Source organism: Sapajus apella, unplaced genomic scaffold, assembly GCF_009761245.1.
Source record: "Sapajus apella isolate SASKATOON/1434 unplaced genomic scaffold, GSC_monkey_1.0 scaffold20, whole genome shotgun sequence".
NCBI classification, from domain to species: domain Eukaryota; kingdom Metazoa; phylum Chordata; class Mammalia; order Primates; family Cebidae; genus Sapajus; species Sapajus apella.
In genome coordinates this window covers 15,225,910-15,240,705 of record NW_022436960.1, presented here as the reverse complement: position 1 = coordinate 15,240,705, position 14,796 = coordinate 15,225,910, and the positions used below count along the sequence as shown (strand labels likewise).

At 36.4% G+C, this 14,796-nt stretch overlaps 1 protein-coding gene across 4 annotated transcripts; it reads left to right on the top strand.

The window, feature by feature from the left end:
* The first annotated feature begins 1,120 nt into the window (after positions 1-1,120).
* GPR65 (G protein-coupled receptor 65) lies at positions 1,121-9,649 on the top strand. 4 transcript variants are annotated; one of them, XM_032287693.1, is made up of 3 exons: positions 1,121-2,461; positions 7,702-7,749; positions 7,964-9,649. In XM_032287693.1, the coding sequence occupies exon 3, from the start codon at positions 8,423-8,425 to the stop codon at positions 9,434-9,436; it is 1,014 nt and encodes a 337-aa protein (XP_032143584.1). In that variant the 5' UTR covers positions 1,121-2,461; positions 7,702-7,749; positions 7,964-8,422; the 3' UTR covers positions 9,437-9,649. The 4 variants fall into 4 exon arrangements, with proteins under 4 accessions (XP_032143584.1, XP_032143582.1, XP_032143585.1 ...); XM_032287691.1 differs by having other exon boundaries at positions 6,241-7,749; XM_032287692.1 differs by lacking the exon at positions 1,121-2,461 and adding an exon at positions 5,156-7,150.
* Positions 9,650-14,796: the final 5,147 nt, after the last annotated feature.

The window sequence follows — 14,796 nt, the reverse complement described above, 5'->3', positions numbered from 1 at the left end:
CAATCTTTTTGTTTTGGGGTCTGGGTAGCTTTACTTATTTCAACAGATATTCTCCCAAGCATAGTGTCTGTGCCTCAGTGTTTTCCATGGCCTTGAGTTCGCTAAATCTTTTGAAACTCAAAACTCACATTGTCTTCTTCTTTTCCCCCGGCTTTGTGCCAGAAATTTCCTTGAGGTAATAACTGCAAAATGGTTCACTGATTGTGTAAGGGTAGGGCTAGAGCGAAAAGACATGTGGCTGGGAAAATACAGCATTATTTCGAAATCTCACCCTGCCACATTTGGTTGCTGCTTTAGCCAGTGAAAGTACACCTAGCAAGTAGTGTGGCCTCACAAAGGACCCCTTCATCGGTAGAACACACTCTTGCACTGTCTACCCCATGGAGAATTGGAACCAGGTAGATCCACAATCTCTTCCCCATTACCCCATGGGTAGCCCAACTGGCCAGTGTTCGGTCCCCAGTTTGTGACCACAGAAGACCAATTGGTCAGAAATGCCTCCCCGCTTAAGGCAGTGTTCTGAATAACTACTAATTGTCTTTATCTCATCGTTATGTTGTTAAAATGTCACAGTGACTCAGTGGTCTAAAGTTTCTAACCATTCATTGTAATAGATAGCCCTATAGTTGAAAATACAGTACTGCCATATTTTCTGTATCAAGAAACAAATTTCTTAAAAGCTGGTAAATTTCTTTTTGTGTAGAGTTGGCAACGTTTTAGTATAGGTCAGCTCTAGCTTTTTCTCCTGTTTGATCAGGAGAAGTGAAAGTTTGTGTTTCTTATGTTTCTTAACCACATACGTTTTTGGAAAAGCAAAATACGTAAATATCTGATATGGATAATAAAATACCCTTTCCCTAAAAGCAGTTTAGCCTATTCAGATAAAATAAGAGATCACGAAAGTTGTGAAATACCTACATAACAATGCACTTGTATCCCTGAACTTAAAAAGAGAAATACCATGTATAGAAACTACAGATAAGAGGGTGTGCGAAACCAAGCAAAAGTGAAAATTATGGATTAGAGTCACGAGTAAACTGAAATCATTACTCTCATTTTTGTAAAAGTTCAAGAAATTTATTATTAATTTTTTACTTTGTACTTTTTATTTTGGTAACAATATATTCTAATTTATGATTTACTATATGCTAAATTACTTTGTAAACGCTCGTGTACTTTATAAATGTGAGGTATTCGTTTTATTATTCTCAAAGAAAGACCTGCAAAGGAAGTATTGAAAATCTCTGCATTCCTCATATACCCTGAAGAACTTTAATATGAAAAGCCAGGCTCATCTTTTCCATCTCTGGGTAGGGAGGAAAAAAAAAGCCACAACAACAACCCTTAATGTCTTTTTACAAATATAGACTCAAAATGTCCTGATTACAGTCTTCAAAATCAGGTTAAATGTCTTCATCCCAAATCAATTCTGTTCTTCAAAGTGATATCTCTGACTTTTTTATATATCAATAGTAAGAAAGTTATAGAAGCTAATTTCACTTCATATTAAGCCACTTATAGATTTGGCTTTAACTTTAACTTGCTAAAGTAGATGAGTTTTTATACTAACAATATAAGTCTTTCTCAAATAAAATTTTCAGGTTTTATAAAATTATTTAGTTGTCTCTGCCAGTTAATTCAACTGGTTTTAGCCATCTCTGTTTTCTATTCCAAGAGGAGACTCAAAGGAGAAATAGTTCTACAATCAAATACTGTGTATGTCCAATCCCAGTAGTCCCTCCAAAAAAAAAAAAAAAAAAGGCTTTATGAAGTTGGCTACCTCAACCCCTGCCTTGAATAGCACAATATCTATCATTAAATCCCAATCCCCAATTCTCTGTCTTGTTTTTTTTTTTCCCAGAAACTTTATCACACTGAATCTATCTACAATATCCTCCCCTATCTTGCACATCCAAATGGCTCATTCTGTTTTATCTGTATCCCTCTTGAAGTACTTCTTCATTTTGCCGTTGCACTACAATTATTATTAAACATATCTTTCTCTTTTTCTAGGTAAAAAAAAACTCCTTTTGGTTGATAGCCAGTTTCTATACATCTCCCAGCACACTACCGAAGAATATAAAGCATGATGAGTTAATGAATGATTGAATGAGTGAATGAATGAATGAATAAAAATATCTAACATATATTCCATTAAGCAAAGGGCATATCATATCTGTATACCCTTGTAATTAAGACACAATGAGATATGTGAGTTATAAAAATTATAGTACAGTAAACAATAAATAAAAAATCTTTAAAAGTATTTAGAAGACATTTTTGTCCAAATTTGGGTATTGCACGTCCTTCTCATTGAGATGCTGCTTCCTCATTGGTTTGTGGTGAAATATGAGTGCAATTTCCTGTCCCCTCAGCAGTGTTGGTTTCTCTTCTTGACTTGATGCAGGCACAGATTTATCAAGCTCCTCGGTCAACAAACGCATCACCCGAAGAAACATGAGTAAGTATAAGATTAAAAAATAACATGTTTTTTAAAGTAGATAACATGCTTTGGCATAACTGTCAGCAATGTTCGCAACATTCTACCTGATTTAGGCTGTATAAACGTAGTAATGCAAAGCATTGTAAGAGAGAAAGAAATGAGGAAGACACATGGTTTCTTCTACTTTCAGCAGTGGTAAAGGGCCAAAATTTAAATTTAAAACTAGGTAAAACTATAAATATAGAAAAAGGGGGTTCTTTATACTTTATTTTCTTTTCAGGAAACAGTGCTTTGGCAAACTTCGTTCAGTATTTGGGAAGAAGCCTACCAGCTCCTGGCTTTAGAGCTATCTGGCATCCATCCCTCATCTGTACAATGGTCCAGTAATATTTTTGATATCTGTCAGAAAAAAATGTGGTGTTAGGAAAGAATATTTCCAGTATTAATAAATGCCCAGTAATAATTATTGGTTAAAAAGTGACTATCACAGTGCCTGAAATATAGTAGAGTCTTAATAAGTAACTGTTAAACTGATAAATGAAAGCAAGCATTTTCTATAACTCTGTAGGAAAATATTTTACTTTTTGTCACCTTCATCAATGATTTGTACTGTGTTTAGAGCTGGTCAAGAATAGATATACTTTAGTATTCTGTAAATTATCTTTTTGGACATTTGGTAAAAATTTTAAAATTAAAAACTCACCTAAATTTCTCAATGCTGGTTCTAAAAACAATTTTCTCAAAATTTGATTAACGGTACCAAAATAATATCTGAAAAGATATATGAATACTATAATAGGAATTACATACAGTATTCCATTAAAATATCAGACCATCCAAATTAAATGAACAACTATTATCTGCAGAACTTGGTATTATATGTGAAGTGTTACCATACAAATTATACTCTGAGCACCTCTAGCTTTTCTGCTATGCTCTGGCTAGATGGCTAAAGATGATTTCTTTTCAGGAAATTTGGGGGACAGCACCAAGATTGGCTGCAGACTATCAATGGCATTAAAACAATACTACCAGCTCATGTACAGTGAATGCCTCTCATATGCTAGTACTTTGCTTCATATGTCATTTCATTTAGCCCTCACAACAGTCTTACAAAGTGGATACTAACTTACACAGGTGAAAACTGGAACTTAGAAGGTAAAGAAACACAGTGGGCCCAGATCCTATCGAGAGGCTTTTGAATTGTCTCCATAGCCTACGCTCATAACCACAAGTCTGTATTGCCTCTGTGTCACTACAGAGAAGAGGGCCCTCTGTCTGCTTCATCAACCCATCCTGTCTTGTGGTTAAGTCAAGGCAGGAAATACAGCTAGAGAAATGTATTCCATTGAAAACTTTATAAACCTTTCTAAAAATCATTTTTTTCATTTAATCTATCATACCATTTTAAAAGAAAATGATGCATATTTATTGAAGGAACATGGACAAGGGAGGAAGAGGTACACATTGCCTATTACCCAATTTTCTCTCGGTCCTGGCCTTAAGGGAGGATTTTTTCATGGTTCAGGTGTTCTGCCCAAGACACATGAGCCCTAGAGTTGGATGTGTTGTGTATGCATCAGAATCCCATCCGCAGGGGCCTGATTCAATCCTTCCTGCATCTCAGACATTATTCTAGTGTCCTTTTCCTACATCAACTATAACCTTTAAAAGTTTCTTTAGGCCGGGCGCGGTGGCTCACGCCTATAATCCCAGCACTTTGGGAGGCCGAGGCGGGTGGATCACGAGGTCAAGAGATAGAGACCGTCCTGGTCAACATGGTGAAACCCCGTCTCTACCAAAAATACAAAAATTAGCTGGGCATGGTGGTGCACGCCTGTAGTCCCAGCTACTCGGGAGGCTGAGGCAGGAGAATTGCTTGAACCCAGGAGGCGGAGGTTGCGATGAGCCGAGATCGCGCCATTGCACTCCAGCCTGGGTAACAAGAGCGAAACTCCGTCTCAAAAAAAAAAAAAAAAAAAAAAAAAAAAAAAAAAAAAAGTTTCTTTAATGGGGATTTTAGATGGCAATGTTCTCATTGGTAGTTTATCTGAAAATGTCCCAATTCTTTCTCTGGCCCTTGAAATTTAGTTCTGTTGAGTATGCAATTATAGGACAACATATATTTTCTTAGAAGTTTGGAACTTTTAATCTTCTGCTGTCTGTTATCGCTGTTGAGAAGTCCTTTGTCCATCTAAATTCCATCCTTCATAGGTAGTCATAGTCCATCTTATCTCTCTGGCTCTTTTTTTCTTAGTCTTTGGTAAACTGCAATATTTTTGCAATGTATCAAAGTATAGGTTTTCATTTTTGTGTGTTTTTAATCCTATTTGGGATTTTTTTAGGCTTCATAAATCTGAAGATTCTATGAGGATTGAAGATCCATGAGGAATGAATCCATGAGGATTCTTCATCCATCCTCAGTATCCCCTCATCAGTTCTAGAAAGTTCATCATCTTTGTGAATATTGCCCTTTCAACATCCTCTCTTTTCAGTCTTTATGGAATTCCAATTATGCATATGCTGTCCTTTTTACCTTATTCTCTATTTTTTTATATCTTTTCATGTCCTTAACATGTCCTTTTCATGTCCTGATAATTTTGTGTTATTTCTTTATCTCTATCTTGCAATATACTAATTTTCTCTTCAGCTGAATCTAATCAGTTGGTTAGTCCCTGTGTTGATTTTTAAATTTAGGTTATATATTTTATTTTTAGAAATGTTTTCAATCTTTCTAAAAAATATACCTTGTCATTTTTTTAATAATCTCTTCCTCCTTACTCATGTGTTTAAATCCCTTCTTTTGTTTCCTTAAACATATTAAACATATCTCTTTTGTGTTATTTACATATTAATTTTATCTCTAAAGTTTTTGCAGATCTAGTATCCTTCTTTGTTGTTTCTGCTCAATCTCACACATAGTGGCTTATTTCTCTGTGTGTGTGTGTGTGTGTGTGTGTGTGTGTGAATAAGGTCATATTTGTTAGAACTCTATCTGTAGGATTCTTTGAGGCCTGAGTTAAGAGACCTTGCTCAAAGGGAGGATCTGTGTCTACTTCTTCCAGGATCCTTGAACTTATTTTTTCATATATAGTCAACCTTTATTTTTGGTGAATATATTTTCATAACTATGTAAATTATTTATTTACTATTTTGTTTCTCTCAATTACATTGCATATATGAGGATAGAAATAAAATAAAATTTCTTAGGAAGGCATATATGTTCCAACTGCAGGTAAAACACGTTTGTCAAGATGCTCTATGCACCATCTCATACAGCCTTTTTATTCCACTCTTTAATGCTTCCATTGCAATATAATACACATGCAGCAAAATGCACATATCCTAAGTGTACAGCTTGATACATTTCTACAAACTGAGCATGCTCATGAAAGCAGTCACCCATATCAAGAAATAGAACATTACTAAATTTCAGAAGTCTTCCTCATGCCCTGTTCCAGCAGTACCCAGACTTTCCCCAAAGGTGACCACTGCTCAGACTCCTAACAGCATAGATTAACTTTGCCTGATTTGTATCAGATAATACATACTTTTTTTTTGCATTTATCTATCACTCAGCATTATATTTGTGATCTACAACTATGTGATTGTGTGTAGCAATAATTTATTTTCATTGAGGTATAGATTTCAATGGTATTACTATATCGTAATTAAGTCATCTATTATACTGCTAATGGACATTCTAGTTAGGGACTATTACAAATAGTGCTACTGTGAACATTCTAATTCTAGTACCTGTCTTTTGGTTAACTTATGTATGGGTTTATGTTGAACAGATACCTAGAGGTGGAATTGCTGGATCATATGGTACACATAAGTGCCAAATAGTTTTTTAATCAACAGCGTATGAGTCAAGGTGTTCTATTTCCTCACTAACACTTGATATGTTGTCTTATTTTCATTTTATTTATTCTGTTGTGTGTGTAGAGGCATATCATTTTAATCTTAGTTTGAATTCCTCTGATGACTAATGAAGTTGAGCATGTAGGTTGGCCTGAAGTTTGCAGGATCAAACTAACAATGTAGACCCAGACCCACTTTCCAAGTGAGGACCCCACAGGCCACAAATACTTAGGGTATAATTTTTTATTATAACTCCTCACAGAAAACAAGCAGGTGCAGGGAAATTGCCATCTTTTCTCTACTGTCTGCAAATGTCTGTGGAGTTTGTTATTTTCTTTTGTTTATTTTCTAGTTCACCCTTTCCCTGACAGCAGAGGTTCCTGGATCCCATGTGTTTGGAATGGTCAAGGACCCCTTCCTACCTGCATAGGCCCAAGCTTTGTCTGTAGTTTCTCTGATCCCTAGTTAGTTCCTCCAGATCTACATATATCTTCAGGCCATCCAGAGCTTCAGTGCTCACTCACCTTCCTGATAGCAGCTCCCACCTCCTTTGTTCCATCACAAATTTTTTCCCCCTTTGGAAGTCTCCCTATTTATTTAGAAGGCTGTTTTTCACATCTTATTCCTATTTTTTACGTTGGTAAAGCTAAAAGGTTTCAGAAGTTTTAGTTCTCTGTTTAAGAGTGAAATATATTCTCTCATATGGTTTACTCTTCTAGTAGAATTCTTGTGACTTGTCCTGGCATTTCTTTTTGTGTTCAGGACTCATCAACAGTTGGAAGGGAGTGATTCTGGTGTCCCGAATAGTGTTTCTACAAAGCTTTCTGTGAAGGTATTCACCAGGTTAATCATCTAAACCACCAGTAGAACTCACTAGCAAGGGGATATAGACAAAATATTTCTCTACTCCAGTATGGAGAGAAGGATGGAACCTTTACTCTTATGTTAATCTAATCTGTGACATCATAGCTTTAAAAAGATGCCTAATAAACTATCAGGTATAAAGGCAGAAATTAATGATTCTAAGATTTTACCCAGAATTGAGAAAATTCTTTTCTCTCATTTATAGAAGTATAAGAAAGATAAAGTGTATTAGCCTACAAAGGAAACAAAAAGATTAACAGAGGTAGGGTTGTCTAATTATATGCTAAGGTTTAACAAACTGCTACATTTTAAAATTCTACAACTTTGTTGTATTTCTATTATACTATTTCTTTGAATAATAATGTAATTTTTGAAAGTGCCATATACCTAGATTGCATATGAAATTAGAAATTTGAAATCATATAACCATACAGTTGATCACACACTGAAAAGTATTTACCAATCACAGACAAATAATAGAAATCTTTAGCTACTAAAATGGCTTTCTAACTTGAGTTTTATGTTCTTAGGTCATGTCCATTGAGAAATAAAATTCACTGAAATCCAGTATACCTCAGGTAATTCTTATTTGAAATAAGTAAACTATCTTGGCTTGATTTTATTTACTGAAGTCAATCAGACAATTTTCCCATTCTAAACACCTTCTCTGTAACTTAATGCATTTTCAAAATCTCCATAAATGAAACAAAAATGGATTGTTTCAAAATCATTATTGTAATGAAGTTATGTATCTTAAACATCTAAACTATTTTAATTCATCTTTCATTACAGAAAGAAAGGAATTTTAGAAGGAAATACCAATCTCTATGAAAACAAAGCCTTATATATTCATGTTTCTACCAATCGACTGTGAGATTTATGAAGAAGAACAAATTGCAGACAGCTCTCCATGCACACTTACAAATACCCCAGTTGATCCTTGTGGGTTTTGTCAGTGTTCTGTGATAATGAACGCATGGACTTCTGTTCAGTAAATTCAGTTGATCCCTTTAGCCAACTGTCAGGAGCCTGGATTTTGACTTCTGACTGCTGGTGCTTGTGTAGAAATTGATCTACATCCACCCTTTAAAAGCATTGATGAATTAATTAAAACTGTAAACAACAAAGAAAAATTGAAAAAAAAAATAGTAAAAGAGAATCTGATGTTCAAAACAAACTACAACGAAACAAGACTTACTTTTCTGTTTGCCTTCTAAGAACTAATATAATTGCTACCTTAAAAAGAAAAACATGAACAGCACATGTATTGAAGAACAGCATGAGCTGGATCACTATTTGTTTCCTATTGTTTACATCTTTGTGATTATAGTCAGCATTCCGGCCAATATTGGATCTCTATGTGTGTCTTTCCTGCAAGCAAAGAAGGAAAGTGAACTAGGAATTTACCTCTTCAGTCTGTCACTATCAGATTTGCTCTATGCATTAACTCTCCCTTTATGGATTGATTATACTTGGAATAAAGACAACTGGACTTTCTCTGCTGCCTTGTGCAAAGGAAGTGCTTTCTTCACGTACATGAACTTTTACAGCAGCACAGCATTCCTCACCTGCATTGCCGTTGATCGGTATTTGGCTGTTGTCTACCCTCTGAAGTTTTTTTTTCTAAGGACAAGAAGATTTGCACTCATGGTCAGCCTTTCCATCTGGGTATTGGAAACCATCTTCAATGCTGTCATGTTGTGGGAAGATGAAACAAGTGTTGAATATTGCGATGCCAAAAAGTCTAATTTTACTTTATGCTATGACAAATACCCTTTAGAGAAATGGCAAATCAACCTCAACTTGTTCAGGACGTGTACAGGCTATGCAATACCTTTGGTCACCATCCTGATCTGCAACCAGAAAGTCTACCAAGCTGTGCGGCACAATAAAGCCACAGAAAACAAGGAAAAGAAGAGAATCATAAAACTCCTTGTCAGCATCACAGTGACTTTTGTCTTATGCTTTACTCCCTTTCATGTGATGTTGCTGATTCGCTGCATTTTAGAGCATGATGTGAACTTCAATGACCACAGCAAGTCTGGGAAGCAAACTTACACAATGTATAGAATCACGGTCGCATTAACAAGTTTAAACTGTGTTGCTGATCCAATTCTGTACTGTTTTGTAACTGAAACAGGAAGATACGATATGTGGAATATATTAAAATTCTGCACTGGGAGGTGTAATACATCACAAAGACAAAGAAAACGCATACTTTCTGGGTCTACAAAAGATACTTTGGAATTAGAGGTCCTGGAATAGAACCAAGGATCTTTTGAAGGGAAGGGAGGTTTAAAGTACACATTATTATATCATCAAGTCACATTTTGAAAGGGAAACCTAGCATGAGAGGGGACTAAGGGTTCTCAGAGTGATATTTTAATCCTGTCCAATAAAATATCTTAAAAGTGCATTGTACAGCTCCCTCCCTGAGTTGTATCAAATGAGGTCTATTAAACAAAGTTCAAAAGTTTCCTAATGACTCAGGGTCATTATTGTTCATGGCAATTGTTTTTGTATCTGTGCTATAATCGCTTAGAGTCAGTAAGGTATGTAGGACTGTTTCTTCAAAGCAGTGGCCTTTGTGTCTGGGTTTTATGATTTTTCTCACTCTTTCTTTGGTTTCCAGGGTATCAGCCATCAGTTCTACTAATTTCGTGTACTGCTCTCCAACAACCCCAGCTACTGAATACCGCTTCTAACCTCCTCATTCATTAACAAATCTTTATTTTTTAATCTTGTATACAATAACTGCTTTATTGACACAAAATTTACATAACTTAAAATTTAACTGTGTAATATGTACAATTCAGTGGTGTTTAGTGTATTCACAGAGAAAGGCAACCATCACTACACTCAGAAAATTTTCATCACCCATCAAAGAAATCTTACACCCTTAACAGTTGCTCCCTGTTCTCCTCTCCATGCCACTTATTAATTTACTTTCTATCTGTAAGGATTTTCATATTCTGAACATTTCATATAAATAGAAGTATGCAATATGCGGCCTATTGTGACTTATTTCACTTAGTATAATGGTTTTAAGTTTTATCCATGTATAGAATGTATCAACATTTCATTTCTTTTTATGGCCTGATAGTATTCTGTTGCATGGTTATACTACATTTTGTTTAATCACTTGGCTTCATTAACAAATATTTATTGAAACCATTCCATAAACTAGGTTTTGAGTTAAGTACTGGGGCTATGAAAGAAATGGTCTCATGAAGCCTCATGAAGTTTATATTACTTCAGAAACTAGTCACTGAGCTTAATGATTTCTATATAAAGTTAAAGTAAGTAGGCTCTGAGGTTTGTTTTGATTTCCTTTTGCAGCTGGTTATAACATAGTTGAAATTACCAGAAGTTTAATGAATAGACAAATAAATAGTTCTATTATATCTTACATTCAGAGGCTTCTTTTTGGACATAAAATCTTAGAATATTTTAAGAGTTTCTTTTTTTTTTTTTTTTTTTTTTTTTTTTTGAGTCAGAGTCTCCCTCTGTTGCCCAGGAAGGAATGCAGTGGTGCCATCTTTGCTCACTGCAGCCTCCACCTCCCAGGTTCAAGCAATTCTTCTGCCTCAGCCTCTTAAGTAGCTGGAATTACAAGCACCCACCACCACTCCCAGCTAATTTTTGTATTTTTACTAGAAACGGGGTTTCACCATGTTGCCCAGGATGGTCTCGATCGAACTCCCGGCCTCAAGTGATCATCCCACCTCAGCCTCCCAAAGTGCTGGGATTACCGGCATGAGCCACCATGCCTGGCCAAGAGAGTCTTGATATAACACATTCTTTTGAATCCTCATGTGGAAATGGCCTAGTTGTAGGTAGACACTTGGTAAACATTTTCCTCACCAAAATATTTTTAAGGAGTTTCCTACCTTTCTCCTTTCTTCTTTCCTTTCCTTTTCTTGCCTGTTCTTTCTACTCCCCCTAAAATAATCAGATAGCAAATGTCTTGATAACATGTGATGCCCTCACATTAAAAAACAAAATATTGATAACAAGAAAGATCTATTTTTTTTCAGTAATTAACTTCTAGACACACACTGAAAAATCAGTGAGTGCACAAACTGACTCCATTATCCATGAAAGTCTTCCATGATGGTGTGCATACACAATAGAAAACCACCTTACTTGGAGGTCATATGAACATTCTCTGTTCTTTGCTTCTTCTGGTCATAACCTTTTTAGAGAATTAATTAAGATTTCCTCTGGGCACTCTGAGACACCCATATGTTTAAAGACTAAAGATGCATTAAAATGAAAATAGTTAGGGCTGATTGATTAATTACTGATAAATTATTGGCGGCCTGTGAGTTGAATATCTGTAAAAGATTCAAAACCAGTGTTGCCCACATCTGGAAACTCAGGTGGAGATTAACTCATTGTCCAAGATCACACAGTTGGTTGCAAGCAGAGCCAGGCCTGGAACCCAGGAATGCTGACTTCTCTCCAGAGTTGTTTCTCCACCTTTCTGATCTTTTTTGCTCATTTCTACCATTTCTTTCTGTAGGCTTGTTAAAGACATATGCATGGAAAATTGTTCAGTGTAGTCTTGAGGTTTAGGTCATGATAAGGGGAAAAGGAGAGTTATTTCCTTAATTAATATATCTGGAAATACAATAAATCATATACACAGTAATTAAAGTGATCTGTAATAGAGAATCTATTAGGACTTTTCCTCAGCTGGTTATACAAAGAGATGTAGCAAATACCTATTTGTGACACCATTAGTAAGAATGTTCTACTTAATGATTACCAGCAAAACATTGATTTAGGATGTGAGATGAGTTCCCAAATGAACCAGGCTTCCCATGCCTTCTAGCAGCCTATCTTTCCCACCAGAGTCTATCATGGAGAATCCATGTTGGGAGGATACTCATATGATTTCAGAGAAAACACTAGCAGTAACCTAAAATTATCTGAAATTTCAGCATTTGAAAGTTAATTATTTAATTTTTAAAGACTTTTCACATTTTTTATTAGAGTTCCCCAGTAAACTGAAAGTACTTCTGAAAAAGGTAAGAACTTCTAGCTGTTATTATCTGGAATTTATTGTCAGAAGACCTAGACTAGAAGATCAGAACACCCACTTACTAGCTGTTTGAACTCCAAACATTTTTGTGATTTTCCCTGATACTCAATTTTTACAAAATGCAGGGACAATGATAATACCTGCTTTTAACAAGTAGATGTGAAAACACTATGTAAACTGTGGTGCGTTTGTCTAAATGTTCGTGATTATTAGTTATTCTCATCTTTATTAAAATTAGTGGACAGCTACCCAAGAAATAGAGAGTCCCTGGAGTGACACTGGGATAGGAATGTAGCAATGTGAGCTGGCAGGAGCTGGCTATAGGAGGCCACTGCTGTACTTACTTTCTCCAAGTGGTTAAATACATCCATTAACGTAATTTAAAGACTTTCATCTTTCTTTTTCTGTGAACCACTCTCAGTAGTGCCTGCCTGCTCTTAGGAGTTCATGATTCTGAGGAGACATACACTGTGGGCATCAATATGCAGCTTGATGTCCATTATCACTGGTTTAAAAATTATCGACTTTTTATTTTCTTATTCAGAATATTATTTTCTAATTTAATGAACTGAAAATAAGTACCTGATAGGGCAGAGAAAGGAGTGATTATAAGTTTTTAAAACTTCCATTTTCTCTACATAGTCTGGGAGCCTTCATGGATGAAGAGAAACTTAAAAACGCCCAAAAGAACCAACTCATATGACCCAAATTACGTAACATTATCTCCCCAAGAGCATCCTGAGCAAATCTGCGGACGCAACCTGATTTATTCCTTTTTCTGTCTCAAGCTAAGGTAATAAGACTCCCCAAGACATTAGATTTCTATTCTTTAATGTGATGATCAAATAAATAATTACTTACCAAAGGCCTCTGTGGACTTTGTTGATTTATTTCTTTTTAATTAGCACCGATTTTAGAATAGAATTTGTGATACAGAACACACATTCTTTTTACAACATGTTTATCTTACCCTATGCTTCTTTTTGTCCAGTCCTCACTGACATGATTCTGCTGGCCATGCATGGGGCGGGCCCCTGTGCTTTCCTGGATAAACCCATCCATAGGTTGCTATGGAAACACAATGGCTAGTGTAACACCCTAACCAAGGAAGCTTTTGCAATGATAGACTTCTTTTTCTTGGTCCATCAGGTGACCGAGCCATGGAATCAGAAGACTTCCTGCAGCTGACACACAGAAAGAACATATGCCTACAGATAACTTACAAACATCTTGCCCTATCCCACAAAAACAAACAAAAATCCCTGGGCCCTTTCGGCATGTCCTCTAAGGTGTCCTAATATCAAATAGTAGAGCACACATCACCTCCTTAACTTCTGAAATAATGCACCATCAGATTGTTTTTATTTTCTTGTTTGCAAAATCAGCATCTAGGTGGGGCATTTTTAAGATTCTCTCTCCCAGTTGTCCCTCCTTCCATCTTTCTTCCCCAACCAGAAGGGTCTCCCAAGGGAATTATAGTAAGAAAACTTCTAACTGAATTTTTACACTATTGTACTGGAAATCCAGTTCTGACTGAGTTTTATTTACATGTACTAGGTAGACACCTTTGGGGAGAAATAATAGAAATTTAATTTAAAAGAAAGTAGGGCCAGGAGTGATGGCTCACGCCTGTAATCCCAGCAGTTTGGGAGGCAGAGGCGGGTAGATCACCTGAGGTCAGGAGTTTGAGACTAGCCTGGCCAACATGGTGAAACCCCATCTCCACTAAAAATACAAAACTTAGCCGGGCATGGTGGCACATGCCTGTAATCCCAGCTACTGGGGAGGCTGAGGCAGGAGAATCACTTGAACATGAGAGGCAGAGGTTGCAGTGAGCCAAGATTGTGCCACTGCACGCCAGCCAGCTGGGCAACAGAGCTAGGCTCTGTGGAAAGAAAGAATAAAAAAGAAAGCGAGAAAGAAGGAAGGAAGGAAGGAAGGAAGGAGGGAGGGAGGGAGGGAGGGAGGGAGGGAGGGAGGGAGGCAGGCAAGGAAGGAAGGGAAAGAAGAAAGAGAAAGAAGAAGGAAAAAGAAAGAAAAGTAGACATTTTTAAAATTAGTTTTCATCTATAGTATAAAAACCTGATTTGACTCAAGTAAATATATATATATATATATATATATTTGACCAATATCTTCTCTTTTATTCTTTGACATTTCAAACAGCTTAAAGATGGAGCACAGCATGGTTACCTTTGTGTTATTATTTACATTAGCTGAATGCACCTAGTTTGAAGACATAAGCCGACAATGACGAACGGATCGAATCTGGGGGAGGGGGAAGTGATGTGGGAGTTAAGATACATCTTTTCTCCTCCAAAGATGCTGTTCTCACTGTATCACTTTGGCTGGCCAGGAAAAGCTGTGCAGGAGTTCTGCTTGTGGCCACTAGGTGATGATCTTGTTCTGTACAGAATCTCATAACAATAGTTCACTACCAGTTGCCACTCCAAAAGAGCGGAGGAGCCCAGGATGATAGTTTCTCAACCAAGAAACAAGTATCTCCCAGGAACTGGAAATGAAAGGGGAAAATGCTGACATAGCCTTTGCACTTTTCATTTCTCTTCTCTCTGGAAAG